This window comes from Neomonachus schauinslandi, chromosome 4 (assembly GCF_002201575.2).
Source record: "Neomonachus schauinslandi chromosome 4, ASM220157v2, whole genome shotgun sequence".
Taxonomy (NCBI): domain Eukaryota; kingdom Metazoa; phylum Chordata; class Mammalia; order Carnivora; family Phocidae; genus Neomonachus; species Neomonachus schauinslandi.
The window spans coordinates 16,840,706-16,862,908 of record NC_058406.1 but is presented as its reverse complement, the minus strand read 5'-3'; the positions used below and the strand labels follow the sequence as shown (position 1 = coordinate 16,862,908).

The following is a 22,203-nucleotide window of genomic DNA, read 5'->3' as shown; positions in this document are numbered from 1 at the left end:
TGGGTGGCTGGGTGGCTCAGTCAGTTAAGCGTCTGCCTTTGGCTCAGGTCATGATCCCAGGGTCCTGGGATCAAGTCCCGCTCTGGCTCCCTGCTCAGTGGGGAGCCTGCTTCTCCCTCTGCCTCCCCTCCCACTCGTTCTCTAAATCTCTCTCTCAAATGAATAAATAAAATCTTTAAATATATATATATATATATTTCCTGGGGCACCTGGGTGGCTCAGGTTGTTAACCAAGGGGTCCTGGTATCAAGCCTCATATCGGGCTCCTTGCCCCTGGTGGGGGGGGGGGGCTGCTTCTCCCTCTGCCTGCCTCCCCCTGCTTGTTCTCTCTGCCAAAATTATATATATATTTCCTAGTTGTATTTCAATATAAAGTTTCTTTTGTAATGCTATTTTATTTTAAAATCTAGAAGAGATCCATAGCCCTTACCAAATAGCACTAAAAATGTTAAGAACCCTTGAGCTAGAGGCTAATAAAGTTTAAGGCTTGAGGTCTCTCACTTTTACCATGCCCTTCTAAGATTCTGTTCCTCAAGTTGTATTTATCATTTTATATTTTCTCGAAAAGATCCCAGCATTTGTGTAAGTTTCACAACCTGTGATACAAAACTTGGATCCATTGAGACATTCAGCTCAGTACTGGGCACATAGTAGGTTGTATTTTTTTTAAAGATTCATTTATTTATTTGAGAAAGAGAGAGCGAGAGCAGGAACAGGAGGGGCAGAGGGAGAGTAAGAGAGAGCATCTCAAGCAGACTCCCCGCTGAGCGCAGAGCCCAAGGCAGGGTTCTATCCCACCACCTAGATCACCACCTGAGCCCACACCAAGATGCCTAACCAACTGCGCCATGCAGGTGCCCCCATAGTACCTTTTTAATAATTAATTTTGGGCTGATAGGTTCTGGGAAACTTAAATGATCCTCCAGTGTTATCTGGAAATTCTGTAGACCACTGCTTGACCTTCTCCAGTCCCTAAGAGGGGTAGGGCATTGGATGTTGGGGTAGGGAAGAGCTGGCTCTACAGAAGTGAGCTGGGAAGATTGTGGGAGGAGAGAGGTTTGGACTAAGGCAAGGACAGGAAACAAACCAGTAAGGGTGGAGGATGAAAAATCGGTTTAGGAATAACAGGAATTCGCCTCCTTTGGGACTTAGCCCTTTTCCCTGCACGGCTCTTTTGGCTTCGCAGATGCATAGATCTGCCTTACTTCTTCATAAAAAGTAGCTTCAAACTCTGTGGGAAAAGGTCCCTGCTCTAGCATTTTTGAGTTAACAGTGCTCTTGAATGGTGCCAACTTTTGCGATTTCCCTCACGTTCTGAGCTGCCCCAACGATGTGTAGCAGGGAGCCAGGGGGCAGTTTTCCGATCTTCCCAAGAGATGACTTTCTCCGTTAAATTCTCCATCCAGACGGCCAGCCAAATCAGTCTTAAAACGTGTTCCAACCCGAACCCAAAAGATGACCCAGAAGGAGGCCCGACCGCGTGGCGGTGGGCGTGTCTGGGGCGAACGCCGGCGGCGGCGGCAGCGCCGGCGCGAGAGGGGATTAGGAACGCTGCGGCGCCGGCGAAGGGGCGGGAGGGCCGCGGAGGAGCGAGGCCGGTGCGGGCCGTGGGGGGGGCGGGGTTCCGGAGGCAGCCACGCGGCGTGAGACCTAGCTTTTCGGTCTCGTATGGGCGGCGGACGAGGGGCGAAGAGCCTCGGCCACTCAAGGCCTGGTGCCCCGCAGCCTCGCCTCTACCCGGGGCTCCACCACAGACCCCTTTGTGTTCCTGCCCCCGCCCCGGAGGCGCCCCAGCCGGCGGCGCTGAGTTCCCTCATTGGCTCAGCCGACGGCTTCATCGATTGGCTCCCTTGTCGTCCAGCGTGAGCCGCTTCTCTTCGCTACTATTGGACGCCCGAGCCGCCTTTCAGGCCGCCGCGCGAGGTGATTGCCCGGCCGCTCGGAGTCCCTGGAAGCAGTTCCGGGAAACCCCGCGTGCTGCCGGGATCGCATCTCTGTCCATGAGGGGGGGAGGGGGTGGCGCGCGCGCCATTTCTAGTCGTTTTCAAAGCGCCTCGCGCTGATTCTCACGGGCCCGGCCGGCGGCCCCAGCTCTGCCCTGGTGAGTCTCGCGCCGGCCCGCGGGGGGAGGGGCCGGGAGCCCCGATCCGACCCGACCGGGCCCATCCCGGGCTCGGCGCCTTGGCCCCAGTTTCGTTTTCGCTCAGAGGCCCCAGGGTGGGGGTGGGGATGGGCTGGGGGCGGCTTCGGCCTCGTCCGGCCGCGCAGCGGAGGGCCTAGCCCCGCCGAGGCACCTCCTCGCCCTTGCTCATCCTCCCCCCGCCCCTCCAGCCCCCGGTCCGCGGTCCTGCCCGCCGGGCACCGTCCGCGCGGCCTGCCGGGGACTGCCGTGTTTTTCCCGCCTCCGCCCGCTGCTCCACGCGGCCGGCCCGGCCCGCGGCCTCAGACGCCCGCGGCCCCCTTCGCTTCTCTCCTCTGGAGCCGCTTCGCTGTCGTCTCGGCCGGCCTAGCCACGAGTGGGATGTGTTGCTGAACGGGACGGGCATGAGGGGGTGGGGTGGGCAGAGGGCGGGATGCAAACCCGGGGTTACCTGAGCCGGGAGAAAACTTTTGTGCGAGCTGGAGCCCGAGGGCCGATTTGTGTAGGAAGCCTCCCTCCCCTCCCCCACTCTGCATGCTGCGAGCCGAGATTTGAAGGAAAAAATGACTACTAGAGGCCATGAAACTTAGGCTTCAAGCGGCGCCTGAGATACATAATTCTAAGAATGTCTTAGGCGCACTAAATTGGAAAGGCGATTCTTTTTCTTATACGGTAGTAACCGTGTTGCCAAAATGTAAAACTTAAGGCCAAGGGGTTCTTGAAAGGTTCAGTCCTTTCACACTGGATTTTTGCTGTCCTCAAGAGGCTGAATTTATGTCTCATGAGTCAGTCGTAGGATAAGGGCTTTGACACTCCTAACCCCTGAGATACCCGTTAGTTTTCATTTCGTTGGTTCTTTTAAAGCCCGTCTCTTAATATGAAGAATTTGCACAGAGATGTTCAGAAAAAGTCAGGGAGGGGCTAGTGCTGACTTCCCAAATCTCCCAGCAGCCCTTTAAAATCTTATTTAAATGTCTACTTTTTGCAAAAATGCTTAGATCAAATGACTCCAGTCACAGTGTATTTGCTGCATCCAGAAATATGGTTTGGCTGTGTGGCATTGTGTTGAATTGACACAAGTTTTAAACGGTCTCATATGACATAAAAGACTTTTTTAAAAATGAGCACACTGTATTTGGCTCGAAGAGAGAGGTTTTCCTTGATCTGAAAGGTTTTATTTTCTGGAATCTAATTATTTTACTTTTTTTTGTTAAAGTTTACAAACTTTTTGACAATATCAACCAATTTTAGAATCAACTTGTAGGAGAGCCTTTGCAATGAGATGGTAGTCATAAATATTTCTGTCTTGTGCTTAATACACAACTTGTCTTTTTGCTTTACACATACTTAAAAAAAAAAATACCACCTTAGCAGATGTTCATTGAACTTTCCTGTTAAAAATTTGCTTTCTTTCTGTGACTAATAGTATTCCCAGGTGCAATACTGTTAAGGGTCTTGTGATACTGAGAACTTTTGAGTTCTTATGATCTTATGGTTGTATTTGGGGGTGGGGGAGCATGGGAAAACAGAACTATAGAGATTTTGGACTTTAGAGTGCATCTTTATAGAAATAGGTTGTATTAATCAGTAAACGTATTCATCTTACACTGTAAGTAGTTTCTTGATGAAAAGTGTGCCAGTTTGAATGTTTTCGTTTTTGCCAATTCATCAGAATTTGAGGCTTGCCTTGAGAAACATTTCTCCACCCAAAGTTTAACGAGAGTCTGCGTCTGTGTAGACCTTGGTGGGCTATCAGGTCTTAATGTTTTGTAATCATAAGAAGTCATGATACTTATCTTATTTTCAGAATAACCCTTTCTGCATTTTCCTCTCTTCCTGCTCTCTATTACCTCGTTCCCCTTGGTCTTTCTTTTTCATTAACTTCAGCCAAATATCAGTGGACTTTGAAATGAAAAGAAGTTGTTTTAGGTCAGAAAACTGCACCTGGTGCATTTGCACAGTGGTTGTAAGCAATCTGGAAGTGTGGTTATCTTGCGGGTTTTAGTGCTTTTTAGGAAGCTTGTATTTTCTTTATAGCTGATTAGGTACCTTGAGGTTCATCAAGAAAAGTAGGCTTCTTCTTGAGATCCACCTTCATGTCCTCTATTTCAGTATTTGTTGCAGTGTCTTTATTCTGCTGCTTATTATCTTCATCACATTCACCACAGACAAGTGCACTTTAATTCCCTGTCTTTTGAGGCAGTATAGAGACTGGCCTTGTATGGTTTTATTATCTAATCTCTCTCTTCAGGGAGTTGGTCCATTTCAGTGTTACATACAGGTTGAACATACAAAATAATTTGGGTAGGTTAATCTGGGACATCTGACCTAAGTTTACCCTCATTGGGTAATGTTTGTTGAAACTATTTGGAAGAAGTTAGCTGTCTATTCTTCGATATGTTTTTGCAGCTTTATTTTACTGATATGAAAAATTCAATATATACTCATGATTTTTTTTTTTTTAAAGACGCACCCTCAATTGTAGCTCACTTCGTATTTTACGTGGACTTAAAACAATCGTTTAGCTTTTAAACTTGGTCATTTTTTCTTTTAAATCTGTGAATGGGAATAGCAAATTAATTTTAGAACAAAAATTAATGTCAAGTTGTGTTTTTTTTTTTTTTTAAGTGAGGCGGAGAAAACCCAAACTACCAGCATGTTGAAGTAGAGACAGCAGTGCATTTATCTCACACCTATCCTAGATTTGAAGCAGAACTAGGAAAATTTGAAAGTCCTTAAACCTTGATTAAGTGGTCTGTGGGTGTTCATTCTGTTTCTAAATCAAACTTTTAAAAACTGTGTAAGAATTGAGAGCTGATGGGCTTTTTAGGATTTTGTGGTGATTTGTTGATATGCTTGTCAGGACACAACAGCTGCTTTTGTTAATCAGCAATTCTGCCTTCAGTAAATTCAAGCCTTTTTTTTTTAACCCTGTGTACATGAAGTTCCTTAAAGATCTAATGCTTCCATGTACATTTCCTATGGTTTTACAGGATTATTGTTGCAAATTTAGGTCAGATACATCACAAAAAGGCATATAATATTATTTTGATAGAGTTTATTAGCAGCATGTATACAAATTAGTTTAGATAAATCATGCATTGTCCTACAAACTAGTTATTTCTGGCTTAATGTAATATAGCTCCTGAATTTTTTCCAGCAGCATAATAAAATGGCTAATCAGGTGAATGGTAATGCGGTACAGTTAAAAGAAGAGGAAGAACCAATGGATACTTCCAGTGTAACTCACACAGAACACTACAAGACACTGATAGAGGCAGGCCTCCCACAGAAGGTGGCAGAAAGACTTGATGAAATATTTCAGACAGGTATAATATGCATTTCTTGTTTCTGACTGGTTATGAAAGTGAGGGCAAACCACTTTGAATTTTATAGATTTTTTTTAAGGTTAAATAATACTTATTGTTTCTGATCTATGTAGAGCTGAATGTTTGTTACTTTCCCTTCATTGAGGGCATATTGGGTTTGACTTTGATATTCTTATTTCATTATTTTGAAGCCTTCTTAGTGTTGAATATGCAGTCTTAGTTGTTTCAGAACAGTACATCAATTTGTCTTAGATTTACCACCAATTAAAATGTATGTTTCAGCATACCAAATTTTACATTTTTTTCTTAATCTAAATCAGTCATCATTTTGCTTTTACTTTTCTACTTTTAGCTTCTTAAAGTGATTGTTAAATTAGCTTAGGTCTGATTAGGTGGCATAATAAGAGGACTGGTTAGACTGTATTGTCTGAAACGATAATAAATGTCAGACTCCTTGAGAGTTTGTGGCCTGTCTAGTTTCTAATAGACAAAAATCCACATCTCTCAGTAATCTGGAAGTGTTCGGTTTGTAACAGCTGCTTTTTAAAAAAATCTAGAAGTCCCATGGATAAGTGCTTAAGCAAATTTGAATATCTTAATATGGTCGGTTGTAAGCGGTTTGAAGTTTTAAAGAGGGAGAGAAATATTTACCCTTAGGGAGTGTTGTTCATAAATAAATGTGTCCTCCCCCTTTGGGGCCATAGATGGAAACTTTCTTCCTCTGTGTTTTGTGTGCCTATCCAGATTCTGGGAGAGAGAATTGAATTGTCTCACAAATGTGTCTTAAGTACTGTAGTAACAAATATCTGTTTTTTTGTCCTTAAATTTTTTTTTCAAATCTGAGACGCTTAGGATAATTTTAGACGTTAAAATGACTTCCTAAAAATGACTCCTGGGTGATGGTTCCATTTGAAAATCAGTCCTCGGGAACTTCCTGTGACATTCTGCCATAGAGAATTGGCAGTGATTTGCTCAGAGATGCTCTCTTGTAGAGTGTTTTGTTATTGATAAGAGGCTGATGGTTTGGGTGTAGGGTTGGATCGACAGAATGGATCGATGGGTGTCCTGAGTTGTGGCTTTGGGTGGTGGTAATGGAATTTTGAAGTAAGGAAACTCCAAATATTTAGTCATGCTCATTTTGAGCTTTTAAAATAAACATGGCAACATTTTCTTAAAGTAACTTTACAAATGGCATTATGTAAAATATATTTACTGTATGGAATAAAGTTCTTTTTTGCTTTATCAAAATGGAGTCACTTTTGATGTTAATTCATATGGACTTGGGGTTTTAATCTGCCAAATATTTCCATTTTACATTGGATCAATTCTGAAATATATTCCTTATAGAGTGAGAAATACAACACAAACTTAACAGACTTAAGAAATTACATTTCAAACTGAGTAGATGTTCTGTGTGCAGTTAATATACTATATGTATAGAATGCAGTGCAAATATTTTCTGTATAGTTTACTTGTACGTCCATAGTAAAGTCCTTAATGCCATTTGAAAAAAATAGTCACTATTGACAATGTTGTGAATGCCACAGCATCTTTTAAACCTCAGCTTGACACATCAGAACAAAAAAATGCCTTAAAATATGACTTTCAGAATTGATTAATCAAGCTGCACTTGCATTTGTAGAAGAGTTTAAAATTATGCCTTTCCACATTCTGATTGCAGCAAAGTAGATGCTCAGATAAACAAATGCATTTCATTTTCTCTTTGGTGCTAAGGAGGAAAAGCCTTTGATACCTTTTGGAGAGTGGAAAGAATTAGTTAGTAAAAATGGTTTCTCTTTTTTTTCTCCCACCTCTTGTGGTTAGCAACAACTACAACAGTCCATATAATTTGAAGATTGATCCTTGGGGAATACAGTGTATGCTTACCACTCTAACATGAATCAGAATTTGTTATATTAATGCTTAATCTGTAGTACACTCTGTACATCAGATTTAATTTCCAAGCCTTAAGGAGGGGAGGGGAAGTGGGGCTAGGATTTTTGTGGGGTTTTTGTGGGATGTGGGGATTGAAATTCATGTTTATAGGGATTGAAATTCATGTTTGACATTTTATCTTTTATTTTCATATTTGTACTCTTGACCTTTTTGTGTAGTATTTGTATAGCTTCCTATATGCATATTAAATGAAAATGTAGTTTGTTAGTAATAGTACTGAATATAACAATTCTTGATTAAACATTGATAGCACAGTTAGGTTATCCCTTTTGTTGCAATAACATTACCCCTTCTCAATTTAATTTTTAGGATTGGTAGCTTATGTCGATCTTGATGAAAGAGCAATTGATGCTCTCAGGGAATTTAATGAAGAAGGAGCTCTGTCTGTACTACAGCAGTTCAAGGAAAGTGACTTATCACATGTTCAGGTAAGGCCATTAACTAGAAATGCCTTTGAACAACTGATGATGAGAAATTACTTTACCATTACTTTTTTTTTTTGAAGAGAAGTGATGTTTTTTGTGACTACCTCTGCTTCTATTAAAAAAAAAAAAAGACCTTTTCTGGCAGAGTTCTCAGAAACACAACTGTAAAGTAAAATCTCTCTCCACTTCTTTGCAGTAAGTTACTTTAAAAACTCAAAATCAAAGTCAGGGTTTGCTGATTGTTATTACTAGGCTTTTATGGGTTTAGGTTACTCAGATTTTAAACATTTTTGGGTTATCTGATCCTGTTTTATTATCTTGGAGGAAAATAATGTAGGTAGGAGGAATAGTTTTGGAATGTCTGGCAAAGATAGTCCAGATGCATTTGAATATCAACAAATGGAAGACTGTTTTGCCAGTGTGGAAGGTAAGCTCCCTGAGGTCTTGGCTGTCTTATTGTGGTCTGCTCCAGTCTCTGGCACATAGTAACCACTCAGCAAGTATTTGTTGAGTGAATAAATGAGTAAATATTTTGTTAAAATTCTGGTCTTTTGAAATTGTAAATTAATTACATATTTGACCCTTCGATGATTCCTGGTGATTCCTTTTCATTGAATTACTTGTCTGTTCTAGAACAAGAGTGCATTTTTATGTGGAGTTATGAAGACCTACAGGCAAAGGGAGAAACAAGGGAGCAAGGTGCAAGAGTCCACAAAGGGGCCTGATGAAGCAAAGATCAAGGTAAAACTTGACTCGGGTCTTTGTAATGGTAATAAGTTTAATGATGAGATTGAATGTTTCTTTTCATATTTCCTAGAAACAGTTTTCATTGTTCCACTTTTTTTTTTAAGCTAGTGTTTAGGAATGAGATAATTTAAGGTAAATTACACAAGAATTTGGGGGGCAAACATTCAGTTGTATGTTTGGTGAAAAACCCTAATTCAGACCCTTGCCTCATTACTTGTTCTGGCTGTGAATGATACATGTTTATTGATGCTTCTGATAATAGCTTTTCAGATTGACTCAAGTCATGTCTCTTGGTTTGGTTTCTTTCTAAATAAGCACTTTCTCTCTCTCTCTCTTTTTTTTTTTTTGGCGAAGAGGTGTTTTATAACTGCTTTACTCCTGAATTTCTGTTTATCTCAGTTTCATTATTTGTAAACTGGGCTTAGTAATAGTACCTATTCCCATAGAGTTATGAGGATTAAAGGAATTAAGATATGTCAAGTGCTTAGAATAATGCCTGGAATGTGGCAAGAACTGTGTAACTAGCACCAATTACTATTATTATTGTTTAGATAAACTACTCTGCAAGATAAATATAGGGCTTTTGGTGAAAGACTAGTGAACCTCATTCCTTAGTTAAGGGGATATTGATGTTTTGCCACAGTGATAGACTTCTCAAATTGAAATATTTAATGAAGTTGTTTGTACAGTTTTGTTTTAGACGAAGTAGAACTTGTAGTTCCTGTCGTATAATAGTTTACATAGAGCTCCTTTGTACCCTTTTCCCTCATCTGTAAAATGGCATAACCTATTCTTGTATTTTTAAAATAAATACGTGAAAATTCCATTTGACATAAACTTACTAGTGTGTATTGAATAGGCCTGTGTTAATTTCCCCAAAAGTGGATATTTGCTTTTGATAAGTATATATTGTATATGTGATATGTGTATATTACATATTAGACAAGTAATGTTTAAATATGTAATACATTTTTTGTATGTATATTATATATTACAGGTATTTCTGTGCTTAAAATTAGAGCAGCTCTTTTTGAGTCAAAGGTAGAAAAATAGAGACCCTAAGGTAACTCTGGAATCCCAGGGTTCCTCCAGCAATACTTTTGAAGCCACTAAACTTGATGATGTCTAAAATCTCTTGTTGTTTTGACATTGTGTATAGATCTTCATCAACTTAGGATGGGTTTATCTGGACATTGATGAAAATATCCTTAGTCGAAAGTATACCTAATGACACTTAACCTGCCAAACATTATAGCCTAGTCTACCTTAAATGTGCTTAGAAAACATATATTAGCCTATAGATGGGTAAAATCACCTCTAACACAAAGCACATTTTATAGCGAAGTGTTGGATGTCTCGTGTAATTTACAGAGTTCAGTACTGACAGTGAAAAACAGTGATTGGTATGGATCCAGAATGGTTGTAAGTGTATTGGTTGTTTACCCTTGTGATTGAGTGGTTGACTGGGAGCTGAGCCTCCCTGATGCAGCCCAGCGTCATGAGAGTATTGTCCTGCATATTGCTAGCCCTGGAAAAGATCAAAAATTAAAATTTGAAGTGTGGTTTCTACTGAATGCGTATCACTTTCATACCATCCTGAAGTCGAAAAATCGTAAGTTGAGTCATCGCAAGTTGGGGACCATCTGATTTTTAAAACATGAAGTGTAAAATTCTCCCCTTTTTAGGTAGATTGCATTTTTTTTTCCATTTTGTCTGCGCTGTTGGCCTCTCATATAAATACAAACCCTTAAGGGCAAGAACATTACCTTCTTTTCCACAGTCCCTCTTTAATACCTAATATAATGTTGTGAAGAAGGTTGGTAGTCAGGAAACGTAAGGTTTTGTCTTTTGAAACCTGAGTATACTCATTTGGTAATTGCCAAATATTTTGAGTTTGTGTTGTATGAGAAATGGTCTGGTTCTTATAGAGCTTATGATCTAGCAGAAGTACAAAACAAAAGGATTAAACAAAATAAAGGTTAAATTACTTGACTAATAGAAAGTCACAGGAAGATGTGAGGAATAGTGAATGAGAGAAGCTGCATGAAGGAGGTAGGACTTCTGATTAGAGAACATTTTATTTGAAAAGAATCACAGGTAGGTAGCTGGTATGTAAAGGGAACAAGTTAAGGAAAGCTCTCATTGAAGTAGAGGAGAATGCAAAACGAGGACTACTGCAGTATAGAAATATGAATAGGTAGCCTGGGGTCAGCTTATGTCACATTTGTAATAATCTGCCCCGTTTTTCTGTTCTCATTCATATCAAAAAATTGTGTGCTTAGAGATTTAATTTGTCTACAATTCTTTCCATTAAATGTATGGAAAGGAGCAGTAAAATGAAGTGGGAGCAACACATGTGAGTGATACCAGTGGGAATTTTGACATTATTTTACCTAAGATACATAGCCTAGGATGTTGGGGTATCTTTTGGAAAAGATAATATACTGATGTGTGATATAATATTCAAGTATAAACAGATGTATAATTATCTTTAGGCATTGCTTGAGAGGACTGGCTATACTCTGGATGTAACCACAGGACAGAGGAAGTATGGTGGTCCTCCACCAGACAGTGTGTACTCTGGTGTACAACCCGGAATTGGAACAGAAGTAAGTGTTCTTCGGCTGTTTGCTGAAATCTTTCCAGTTTGTAAATTATTCTGTCTATTGTATGATGGGGAAGAGTAGTTGATTCTTTTTAAAGTGTAGCTATAATTATTTTCTTAGGATATCCATTTGTATTTTACTATAGTCCTAAGCAAGGAGAACCATGTGACTAGTAGATATCCAAACACTCTGTAAAGGAATGTAGAGTTCTTGGAACTGGTTGCTAAAATCATGCAACCAGCAACACACCATTTTAGGTGCTTGGGTTGAGGTTCCTAAAAAGAAACAGTTGCTCTGTTCTGTTTTTGTTTTATGTCAGTAATTCTGAACAGCTCTTGTCCTCCCTCCTTGACCCTCGTCCCTCCTTGATCCTCCTCCCACCACATAAAAGGTACTCAATATTTGCTGAGAGATTTATTGATGGGAGTGAGTCACACAAGGAAAGGATGTAGGATCAGATAAAAGGTCGATCGGGTACATTGGTCTGTCATTGAACAAAGAAGCAATTTCTGCTCCATCTGTGCCTTCATAAAGGTTTCTTCATATACCTTTGTGTTAGACAATTCTTATCCTTTATTTATTCATTTATTTTAAGATTTATTTATTTTAGAGAGAGAGTGCACGCTCACATGCACGCATGGGGGGTGGGTAGGTAGAGAGAGGGAAAGTCCCAAGCAGACTCCCGTGCTAGTGCGGAGCCTGATGGAGGGCTTGATGTCACAACCCTGAGATTATGACCTGAGCCAAAACCAAGAGTTGGGCTCTTAACCCACTGCACCACCCAGGCGCCCCACCAGTTCTGATCCTTTAAATGGTAAAAACTGTGTGCCAAAATATAAGTGTACAGCAAGGTCTTTTCTTTCTGGTGTCTTTCAGGTAGCCAAAAGAAAAGATTATTATTTCTAGTTTGTGAAATAAGATGTCACCAGTTAACTAACTTTTTAGATTTATATCAGAAGTAATTCCAGTGTATTCTCTGTATAGAATAGAGTTTACATTCATTGGTCTTTGTGCCCTGAACTTCCTTCAAGCATTATTATAGTTAATATTCTATTTCTTAATATTTAGTGGTATTAAAAGGGACTCTAAGCATTTTTATTTTTCATGATAACCTAAATCAGCTATGTATTATTGTTTTGAGTCTCTTAAAAAAACTATAAATTATTTCATGTTGCATAATTATTGTAGAGTTAGAATTGGACTGTGAGCCATCTAAGTTTGTTATAGGAGCAAATGTCATTGAAACATAGTGTACAAGTGAGTAGTAGTTTGGTCTTTTTTCTTTTTAAGATTATTTATTAATGGGGCGCCTGGGTGGTTCAGTCGGTTAAGCGTCTGCCTTCGGCTCAGGTCATGATCTCAGGGTCCTGGGATCGAGCCCCACGTTGGGCTCCCTGCTCAGTGGGGAGCCTGCTTCTCCCTCTCCCTCTCCCTCTCCCTGCTGCTCCCCCTGCTTGTGCACTCGCTCACTCTCTCCCAAATAAATAAAATCGTTAGAAAAAAAAAAGATTTTTTACTTTTAAGTAATCTCTGTACCAACGTGGGGCTCATACTCACAACCCTGAGATCAGGAGTTGCACTCTACTGACTGAGCCAGCCAGGTGCCTCAAGCCGTCCTTCATTTTTAATGTTCTAGTTAGATTGTGAACCCTTTCAAATCTACATTTACATTTGTTAACTTTTTAACAATATAGAAATATAGTTCAACTGTCTTACTTGAACTGCTACGTCATAGGTATTTTTTTTCTGAATGGTTTTAAATTTTCTTACCTAAAACCCTCATATAAAATAAATAAATATAATTACTCTTTCACTTCTTATTTAGAGGCAGCCTGCAACACCTTCAAGAGGGAAATATGTATGTTTGAAAAAGTTATCTGTAGTATACCATTCAGCATGTGATACCCTCATTAGTATTTATCAGTTACTACATTCATCTTAGTCTTGTTTCTTTAGTTATAAAATCCTTAGGAATAAAAATTAACTCTGTATAATATTGTTAATGTTCTTTCCAATGCCCAGTATAGCCTAGTATCAAATTAGTTGGTTGTATCTATTTCATAATTATAAAAATGAACTTTTTTAGCCCATTAGATTGGTTTTATTGAGCTCATTAATGGAGACTTGTTTTATATAGGTAAGAAAGGAGTTTGTTAGTACTCTTCACATTTCGCTGAAAGCATTTAAACAATTTAAGAGGATAAACTATTTTGAGTATCCAATTAGAAACAAAGTTGGTATCCTAATTATAAAATATGCATATTCTCTTACATTGCATTGTGTCTTTAGGAGAAAGATGCATTTTCTTATATATTAGATACCGTCGCATACAGCAAATAACTTTGCCATGAAATCCCTATATGAGCCTAAGCCACTCCTGTCAAGCAGTTCGTTACAACAAAATCTTAGTGTAAAGGTTTGGATTCTTCCCATAAAGTTAAATTCCATGAGATTTGGCCTATATTTGTTAAAAATTAAAGTATTGTTTTGTTTTTTTTTTAAAGATTTACTTATTTTAAAGCCAGAGCATGTGGGGGAGGGGCAGAGGGAGAGAATCTTCAAGCCGACTTCCCGACCCATGAGATCATGACCTGAGCCAAAACCAAGAGTGGGACGCTTGACCAACTGAGCCGCCTAGGTGCCCCTAAAATTAGTTTTTAAAAAATCAGAAAAACAGGTTTTTAATATATTGGGTTGCTGATTTAATAAATAAATTGGTTTTAGTTGGTGTCATTTTTGATGCTGTGAGGTTTAAGTTGTTCTTTTATATTTCACTACAGTCATTAAAAAATTTTAGGTCTTGATTGAGGAAGTTGAAGTGAGGGTCCGTGCCTGAGTCTGACAATATTAAAGTTACCAGAAGACCGAGGTTTCATCTTGGTAAAATCTACTGTAAATTAATCCTATAAAGGAGCACTCCTTTGCATTGTTTCTAAGCATTGTCCTGAGATAAGAAATATATAAGAAAGCTAGGTATTAATTTTGAAGTGTATTTTTTAGTGTGTCTGGGCCCTCAGGTCTAGTCTGCTTGTAGTATCTTTGTATTCTTCAGCTGGCATTGTAAAACTGTTTGGGGAAGCAGCCTCTGTTTTTATTTGTTTCCAATATAATAAGCACTTATCTTTTTAAAGAGCACAGCACTGGTGTTTTGTAGAGGAATTCAAAGGAAATGGTAGATTGAAATTTAATTCTTTGGTATTTTAACTAATGGAAGTGTTAGAGAACCTGTGTATTTAACAGAGATGTAAAAGTATATGACTTAGTAGTACCTGAACGGACTTACGTATGAGGAAAAGCTGCTGTGTTTGCAAAGTAGCAAATAGGAGCTGGATAAGGGAAGAGCCCTAGTAGATGCTCAAAAGACTACGTTGCACTGCCTGTTAACTCTTCCTTCCAGAGCCTCAAAGGGCTTTCTCTATTACTGTTGAAGTATTTGATGGTTAGATAGTAGACAGCCAAAACTTTTTCAAGCCTTGATGCTTAGTGAGTAAAGAAAGAACTGGTTGTTACGGTATTCATTAGATTCTGTGGGTCTAATAGGGGCGGGGGCGGGGGCGGGGAGGTTCACCTGCATGTATGCCTGCGGGCTTACTCCACACAGTTCATACGGAGCCAGAATGGCTCAGGGACCAACGAATTCATAAAAGGAGAAGTTTTATTTCATTTTAGTTAATTAAAAATTGAGCTTAGAAACTTTTAAAGGAATCATGCTTAGTTTTGAATGCTGTTTATTTTTAGCCTTTTTAAGTTACTTATATGTCCTGGGTTAAACTGATCTTGAAATGAAGCCATCTCCGGCTTCTCAGTAAATCAGTATTTTTAGCCTGTTTCTTCTTGAATCCCAGGGATTATCATATTGGGGACTTTGTTGACCACAGATTTGTTGATGTTTCTTCTAAAGTAAAACAGTATTCTTATGGAAAATCTGTAAGTTGGACTTCTAACATTCAAATAATACTTTGGAGTATACAAGGAACTTGGCTCTTATGAATCCTGTATGTAAAGTGATTAAACAATCATTACATTACTTTTTCTGAAAATACAGGTTTTTCACGTTAGGTTTGCTTAATGAGGCAAACCTGTCTGTTCTAAAAATACAGGCACAAATGTTACATAAGTAGTGTAATAACCTGGCACTTAGCTTCCTCACTTAGCTGTGTGTCAGGTGTATTTTCACAGTGCCACTTTATGTGCTCTTTGCTTTATGTGTTTTTATAATGGGTATGGAAGAAATAGGGATAGTGAATAATGTAATTATGAAGCACCATTGCATTATGTTAATGGAAGTAGTATGAAGCAGAATTTGCTTCCCAGAACAGTTTTTAAGTGTTCAAATACAAATACCCTCAAGTACAAAAACACTGTCCGACTGGGCCAGAGAGCTTAGCCACACCAAAAAATACATTTCAAAACGAATACCGATTATCCTTGTATATTTATTTTGTCTCAGGACATCTTTTATCCGTAGTTTTTTTAGCGCTGTGCCCTGTTATGAATGTTCGTTTATAGGATTGATAAGCTGAGGCTAGTGAGAAGTGGTCAGATTCTGGATATTTTGAAGGCACATCTAACAGGATTTATTGATGAGTTGGATATGGGGGTATGAGAGGAAGGAGCCAAGGATGACTTCAAGGCGGATGACCTGAGTAGCTAGAAGGTTGGAGTTGCCATTTATTGAAATGAAGAATGCTGTAGAGAAGGGCAGATTAGCAGGATTGAAAGATCGTAATTCAGTTCTGGACATGTTAAGAATTAGATGTCTCTTAGACCTCTAAGTGGAGCTGTTGAATGAGCAGTTACTTCTATAAGCCTGGAGTTCAGGGAAGAGTTTTGGCTGGAGATTATAAATGTGGGAGGCATAAGCATCTACTTGGTATTTAAAAACCATGAGTTTTGGATGTGATCACCAAGGAAGTGTGTGTAGATAGACTAAAGGTCTAAAATCTGATCCCTGCAGCCCTCTACATTTACAGATTGGAGAGATGAGAAGGAACTAGCAAAGGGAACTGAGCAGAAAGAACCAATGAGGTAAGAGAAAAATCAGGGGTGTGGTATCCTAGAAGTCCAGTCAATACGGAGTTTTCACAGAAGGAAGGTGGTTGGTTACAACAAACTTTCCAAGTAAGAGAGGACCGTGAATTGACATTTGAATCTGGCAACATGGATGTCATCAGTGACTTTGACAAGAATGGTGGTGAAAGCCATATTTGGAGAGGATTCAAGAGAGTGGGAGGCAAGGGATTTGAGATACGAAGTACATACAGCTCTTTTGAGCAATTTTGCTAAAAAGAGTAGAGAAATGGGATAATAACTGGAAGGTGTGTCATAGTCAAGATATATTTTTGTTTTCATTTAAATTTTAAGTCTAGGGGCGCCTGGGTGGCTCAGTCATTAAGTGTCTGCCTTCGGCTTAGGTCATGATCCCAGGGTCCTGGGATCGAGCCCTGCATCTGGCTTTCTGCTCAGCGGGAAGCCTGCTTCTCCCTCTCCCACTCCCTCTGCTTGTGTTCCTTTCTCGCTGTGTCTCTCTGTCAAATAAATAAATAAAATCTTAAAAAAATAAATTTTAAGTCCAGTGCCCAACTGACAGAGCCATCCAGGGGCCCCTTAAAAACATTTTTTTTAAGTGAGAAATTAGAATCACTTGTGTGCTAATGATCAAATTGTTGCTGGACCATGTGTCCTTGAGTGGAAGAGAAGGGATGGGATCTAGTGTTAAGTTAACAGCATGAGGTAGATGATCTTTTGAACATTAATCAAAGATAAGCAGCTATTATGTTTCAGGCACTGTGTTCAAGTTGGGAATAAAATGAGGAACAAGATTTGGGCTCTCTGCTCACATGGACATTGAACCCTTTGGATGATGTTATTCCCAGATGAAGATACTGAAACTCACTAATTAAGTTGCTCAAAGTAACTAAAATGTAGATCTGAACCCAATATAACTTAAAACTTAACGATTTCTCACATTCTCCCTACCTTCAAGCTATCAACCCATTACTTCATGACGCTGTCATCCCTTGCCTAGATGGCCTTGTGAACCTGACTGGGCAGCCTGTTTCTCAATACAGTCCATCTTCTACCTATTTGCCAGCCTGTTAGAACATGTCATACCTAGTCACTTGTCTGCTCAGAACCCTCTGATATCTTCCCAACACATTTGGAATAAGATGGAAACTCCTAACATGGTTTAACTTAATCTGGCCCCTCTTCTCTCTTTCCCAACACTGTCTCCTATGTGGGTCTTTTCTTCCAGTCACTGTCCTGTTTGCTGTTCCATCAGATACATCAAGTGTATTCCCATCTTTTCCTAGTTGTTCTTTACCTTGGGGTGCTCTTTCCTCAGATTTTTACTTAATTTTCTACCTTAGATCTCAGTTCAAATTTACCTCTTTAGGGAGACCCTCCTAACTAAAATACAGCCTCTTCCTCCTCATTTATTCCCTTTCCTTGCTTTTATTTTTCTTAGCCTTTAATACCTCTTGAAATCGTATTTATTTTTTTTAACTTTTGTCTCTATCAATAGTATATAAGCCTCATGAATGCTTAGACCTTGTTTGTGGTATTCACTGTATCTCTAGAACTTAGAAAAATACATAGCATATGAGTTCGAGGTATATGGAATTCCATGTCTCATGAAAAGTTTGGACAAGTTCTATGAGTAGGTTGGAAGTCAGTTGCTATGTAGGCTAGGTATTATTTATTGGAACAACTTCAGGCTGATACTTAGAAGATTAATTGGATATGGATAGGAATGGGAGGGATTCAAAATAGCTGAGATTTAAGTTTATGAAAGTATTATTTCCTTGGTGATCTTGGGGGGTGGAGGGAGCAGTGGAAATTATGTTACCCAAGAGAAATGAGGAAAATCAAAGGAACTGGTTGACAAGGGTGGGTTTTACTTATTTTGATTTTTGGAAAAAAGAAACATTTGTTACAAATCTATTACATCTATGGTAGAATACTCAGGAAATAAAGAAAAAATAAAATTATAACAGTTTTTTCATGCATTGATACATCACTATTAGTACTATTCACATACACAGTCATTCATATCTATATATGCATCTATATTCAAAAAAACAAAAAAATGACATTGCTATTTATTGATGATTTGAGGTAAAATTAGGACAACCAAGAGGAAATGCTTCCAAATGCAGTTGGAATTATAAAATTAGGTCTTAGGATGGAGATGCGAGAGATGACTAAATAGATATAGACTTGGGGAATGGATATGATCTTTGGAAGTGAAGGAAATACAGGGAAGATGAGATAGAGCCATAACTTTGGGAAACATGCAGACTGTTATTAGGTGAGTAGGAGAATCACCATGGAAAGGATAGGGAAATAATTAAAGGTAAAAAGACCAGGCTAGTGGAGGATTGTAAAAATTGAAGGGAAGAGAATTTGTAGGAGGCAGCATCACCAATGTTGTTGCTTACCGAGAAGGCAAGATGAGACTGAGGAAAAAAAGACTTGAATTTAGTCATTTGAAGTCCATTAGTGACATTTGGGTATGCAGCTTAGTGTTAGTGGAAGAAGCCAGTGTTGTAGTTAAAGAGAGAGCATAGATGCCAAAGGCTCTCCAGAGTGAGTTTTTGTTAGAAATACGGTTCTGTAGGGATATTGCACAGATGATGCCTTAGATGTCTTATACTTTGTAGCTGCACGGTACTAAGGATATGGTAGATGGGTTGAATAACTGCATGAGTGAAATAAAAGACATGGCCATGTGTTCAAAGCATTTGAAAGTGAAAGGAAAGATAAATGGGTAAATATTTCTTGTTTGTGTTTTGTTTTGTTATGGGAGATGTGACATGTTTGGAAGGATGTACTTAGCAAAACTGGAGAGTCGAAGAAATGAAAGTTTGCAATTATTTCCAGGAGAAGGTGGTGTGAAGAAATGGGCTTTGTTATTACTAAGGTTAAGGAGTTAACCTTGGAAAGGAAATAAATCTCTTTTTCTGCGGTATAAAGAAATAGAAATAGATTCTGAGAATGTATTTAAGGCTGAGAGGAAAGAATATGAGGAAACCACTGCCTTTCACACGTGATCTCCTTGGAATGACTTAGTGAATGAGGATTGGAGACTAGAGACGGAAGGATTGAATAGCTGTTATGTGAAAATTATGCTAGGGATTCAAAAGGAGTTTTACCAGACAGCAGTGAAGGTAAATCTAACTATTTTGAAAAGGATTGTCTTAGCACAGTTACAGAGCTTAATTTAACGTCAGAAACGTAATATCCAGTAATAATTTGGCCATCTTTTGGATTGCTGTTTCATTAATCAGGTCATTTTTCAGAATATGAAATGTTGATGTAGATGAGTTTCAGTAGAAAATTCATCTCTAGGGACGCTTGGGTGGCTCAGTCGTTAAGTGTCTGACTTCGGCTCAGGTCACGATCTCAGGGTCCTGGGATTGAGCCCCGCATTGGGCTCCTTGCTCAGCAGGGAGCCTGCTTCTCCCTCTGCCTGCTGCTCCCCCTGCTTGATCCCACTCTCTCTCTCTAACAAATAAATAAATGAAATCTTAAAAAAAAAAATTCATCTCAAATGCAGACACTGACTTAATTCTTTAAGGCTGCGTGTCGGGACGCCTGGGTGGCTCGGTCAGTTAAGTGTCCGACTCTTGGTTTTGGCTCAGGTCATGATCTGAGGGTCGTGAGATCGAGCCCTGTGTCTGGCTCCCTACTCAGTGGGGAGTCTGCTTGAGATTCTCTCCCTCTCAAATAAATAAATCTTTAAATAAAAGACTGCATGTGGATTGCAAATGTTTTAACGTAAAAGATTGTCTTTAATGTTGCCGATGTGGTGGAAGCTTGAAGAAATTGTGGTCTGATATTAAATACTGAGAAGGTTTTTGATTGTTTGGTTTTAATTTATTGTATATTTAATCCTTACTACATAATTTTTTTTAGTAATTACTTTTTTTAAGATTTATATATTTGAGGAAGAGAGAGAGAACACACGCAGGGCAGAGGGGCAGAGGGCAAGAGAAACTTAAGCATGCTCCATGCTGAGCATGGAACCTGCCACAGGGTTCAATCTCACGACCCTGAGATCATGACCTGAGCCAAAATCAGGAGTCAGACACTTAACTGATTGTGCCACCCAGGCACCCCTAGAATCGAGAAAACTTGAGGAAGACCACTACAGTCTTTATTCAATTATTGTTTTTATAAAAATGCAGATATCATATTTCCCAAAGATACATACATGTATCCTTTATTCTGTGTTTTTGTGAAACTATAAAAATAAAAAATTTAGAGTTTGTACAGATTTTGCACACTCTTAATCATTTTCCATTTTTCAGTATAGAATATTGTTCTGTGTTAATGACCCTAAGGTCATTATAATAAACATTAGGGTTAACTCCTAAAGATTCAAATTGTCCTCATTCCTCCTTATCTTTGTGCCCGTAGCCCCTTAGAAGAAAGGTTGTTAGGCTTTATGGCTCTAAAATGCTTACATTGGGGTTCTAATACAGAGATTTTATTTCAGGTCTTTGTAGGTAAAATACCAAGAGATTTATATGAGGATGAGTTGGTACCCCTTTTTGAAAAGGCTGGTCCCATTTGGGATCTACGTCTTATGATGGATCCACTGTCTGGTCAGAACAGAGGGTATGCATTTATCACCTTCTGTGGAAAGGAAGCTGCACAGGAGGCTGTTAAACTGGTATGTGATAAACAAATACCACTGTCTAGTGGCAAATCACCTCAGTTAAAAATGTTTGCAGTTAACATTGTTTCATTTTCTTTAGTTTTTTTCTTTGCATGGTTAGATGTTGGTAAAGTTGATATGTGACCTTTGCTCTATTTTTTCTGATTATAAAAGTAAAACGGAATGAAAATACCCAAGAAATAATGTGTTAGAGAAATTCTTCCATAATTCTATTAAGTTATTTATTAGATTGGTTAGTATCTAAAGTTTCATTTGAATATTTGGCTTCTGCAGTTCTCTCTTTGGATTTTAGGCAAAAAAGGTGTGAATTGTTACTGTTAAACTTTAGGACAAGATTCTTAAAAGTGTAATGAAGGCTGGGATGGTTTCTGGGGAACATAACTGGGTGACAGTGACTTTTAGGACACAATTCAGGAAATGATTGAGACTCTTCTTTTTGTTACAACCTTTTTGTTTATTTTCTAAGTATATGCCTGTTCTTTTCTATATTTTGTTTTCAGGCCCTTCAGTCTTCTCTGCCTTCAGTCTTTCTCTCCTTTTTTACTATTTTATAGCCCGTCTTCTGTCATCTAGTAGTTTCCTTTCACCCTTTGTGCTTAGTGGCACAGTAGTACTGCTGCTAGTAGCGGTAGGAGTCGTAACGAGTTCTGCAAAGGAGATGCCTTCATGCCTGTGTTGGTACAACTATCTCAGTAACTTAAAATAACCGTGTCGTTGTGTTTGCATACTCTTGCCAGACATTTAAAAGCTTCACTTTGTCTAGTTCCTGTCCTTCTAGAATGGGTGTCCTTTCACCAGGGCTTTTGGTTTCATTAATCACTTCTAAATTAGTTCCACTTCTAGCTTGACCCAGATTTTAGTTTTTATTAAGAACTTTTCCTTCCAACTTGCTTTTCCTGAGAAATTTTCTTTTTCTTTCTTTTTTTTTTTTTTTAAGATTTTATTTATTTATTTGACAGAGAGAGACACAGCGAGAGAGGGAACACAAGCGGGGGGAGTGGGAGAGGGAGAAGCAGGCTCCCCGCAGAGCAGGGAGCCCGATGCGGGACTCGATCCCAGGACCCTGGGATCATGACCTGAGCCGAGGGCAGTTGCTTAACCGACTGAGCCACCCAGGCGCCCTCCTGAGAAATTTTCAAATCCTTATTTCCTCATTTTTGGCAATGTATGGAGATTTTTATTTTTTAATAATCACATATCTTTTAGTAAGCTAATGGGTAAGTAATGTGAAAGTCTAACAAGCTCAAGTTTATCAAGGAAACTATCACCATAGTGATTTAAATAAAGCCTTTTTAATTTCCTGTCATTTCATATA

The 22,203-nt window shown here is 39.1% G+C and overlaps 1 protein-coding gene across 5 annotated transcripts in view; it reads left to right on the top strand.

Moving 5' to 3' along the window:
* Positions 1–1,995: 1,995 nt before the first annotated feature.
* HNRNPR (heterogeneous nuclear ribonucleoprotein R) overlaps positions 1,996–22,203 on the top strand; it is a 31,952-nt gene continuing 11,744 nt past the window's right edge. For 2 of the 5 annotated variants that reach the window (XM_021684116.2, XM_021684115.2), the window contains exons 1-5: positions 1,996–2,101; positions 7,735–7,853; positions 8,484–8,591; positions 11,093–11,206; positions 20,706–20,882. In XM_021684116.2, the coding sequence (XP_021539791.1) occupies positions 8,511–8,591; positions 11,093–11,206; positions 20,706–20,882 (372 nt within the window). In that variant the 5' untranslated portion in view covers positions 1,996–2,101; positions 7,735–7,853; positions 8,484–8,510. Of the gene's footprint in view, positions 2,102–5,300; positions 5,470–7,734; positions 7,854–8,483; positions 8,592–11,092; positions 11,207–20,705; positions 20,883–22,203 lie in introns of all 5 variants that reach the window. The other 3 variants (XM_021684113.1, XM_021684112.1, XM_021684114.1) reach the window with 3 other exon arrangements.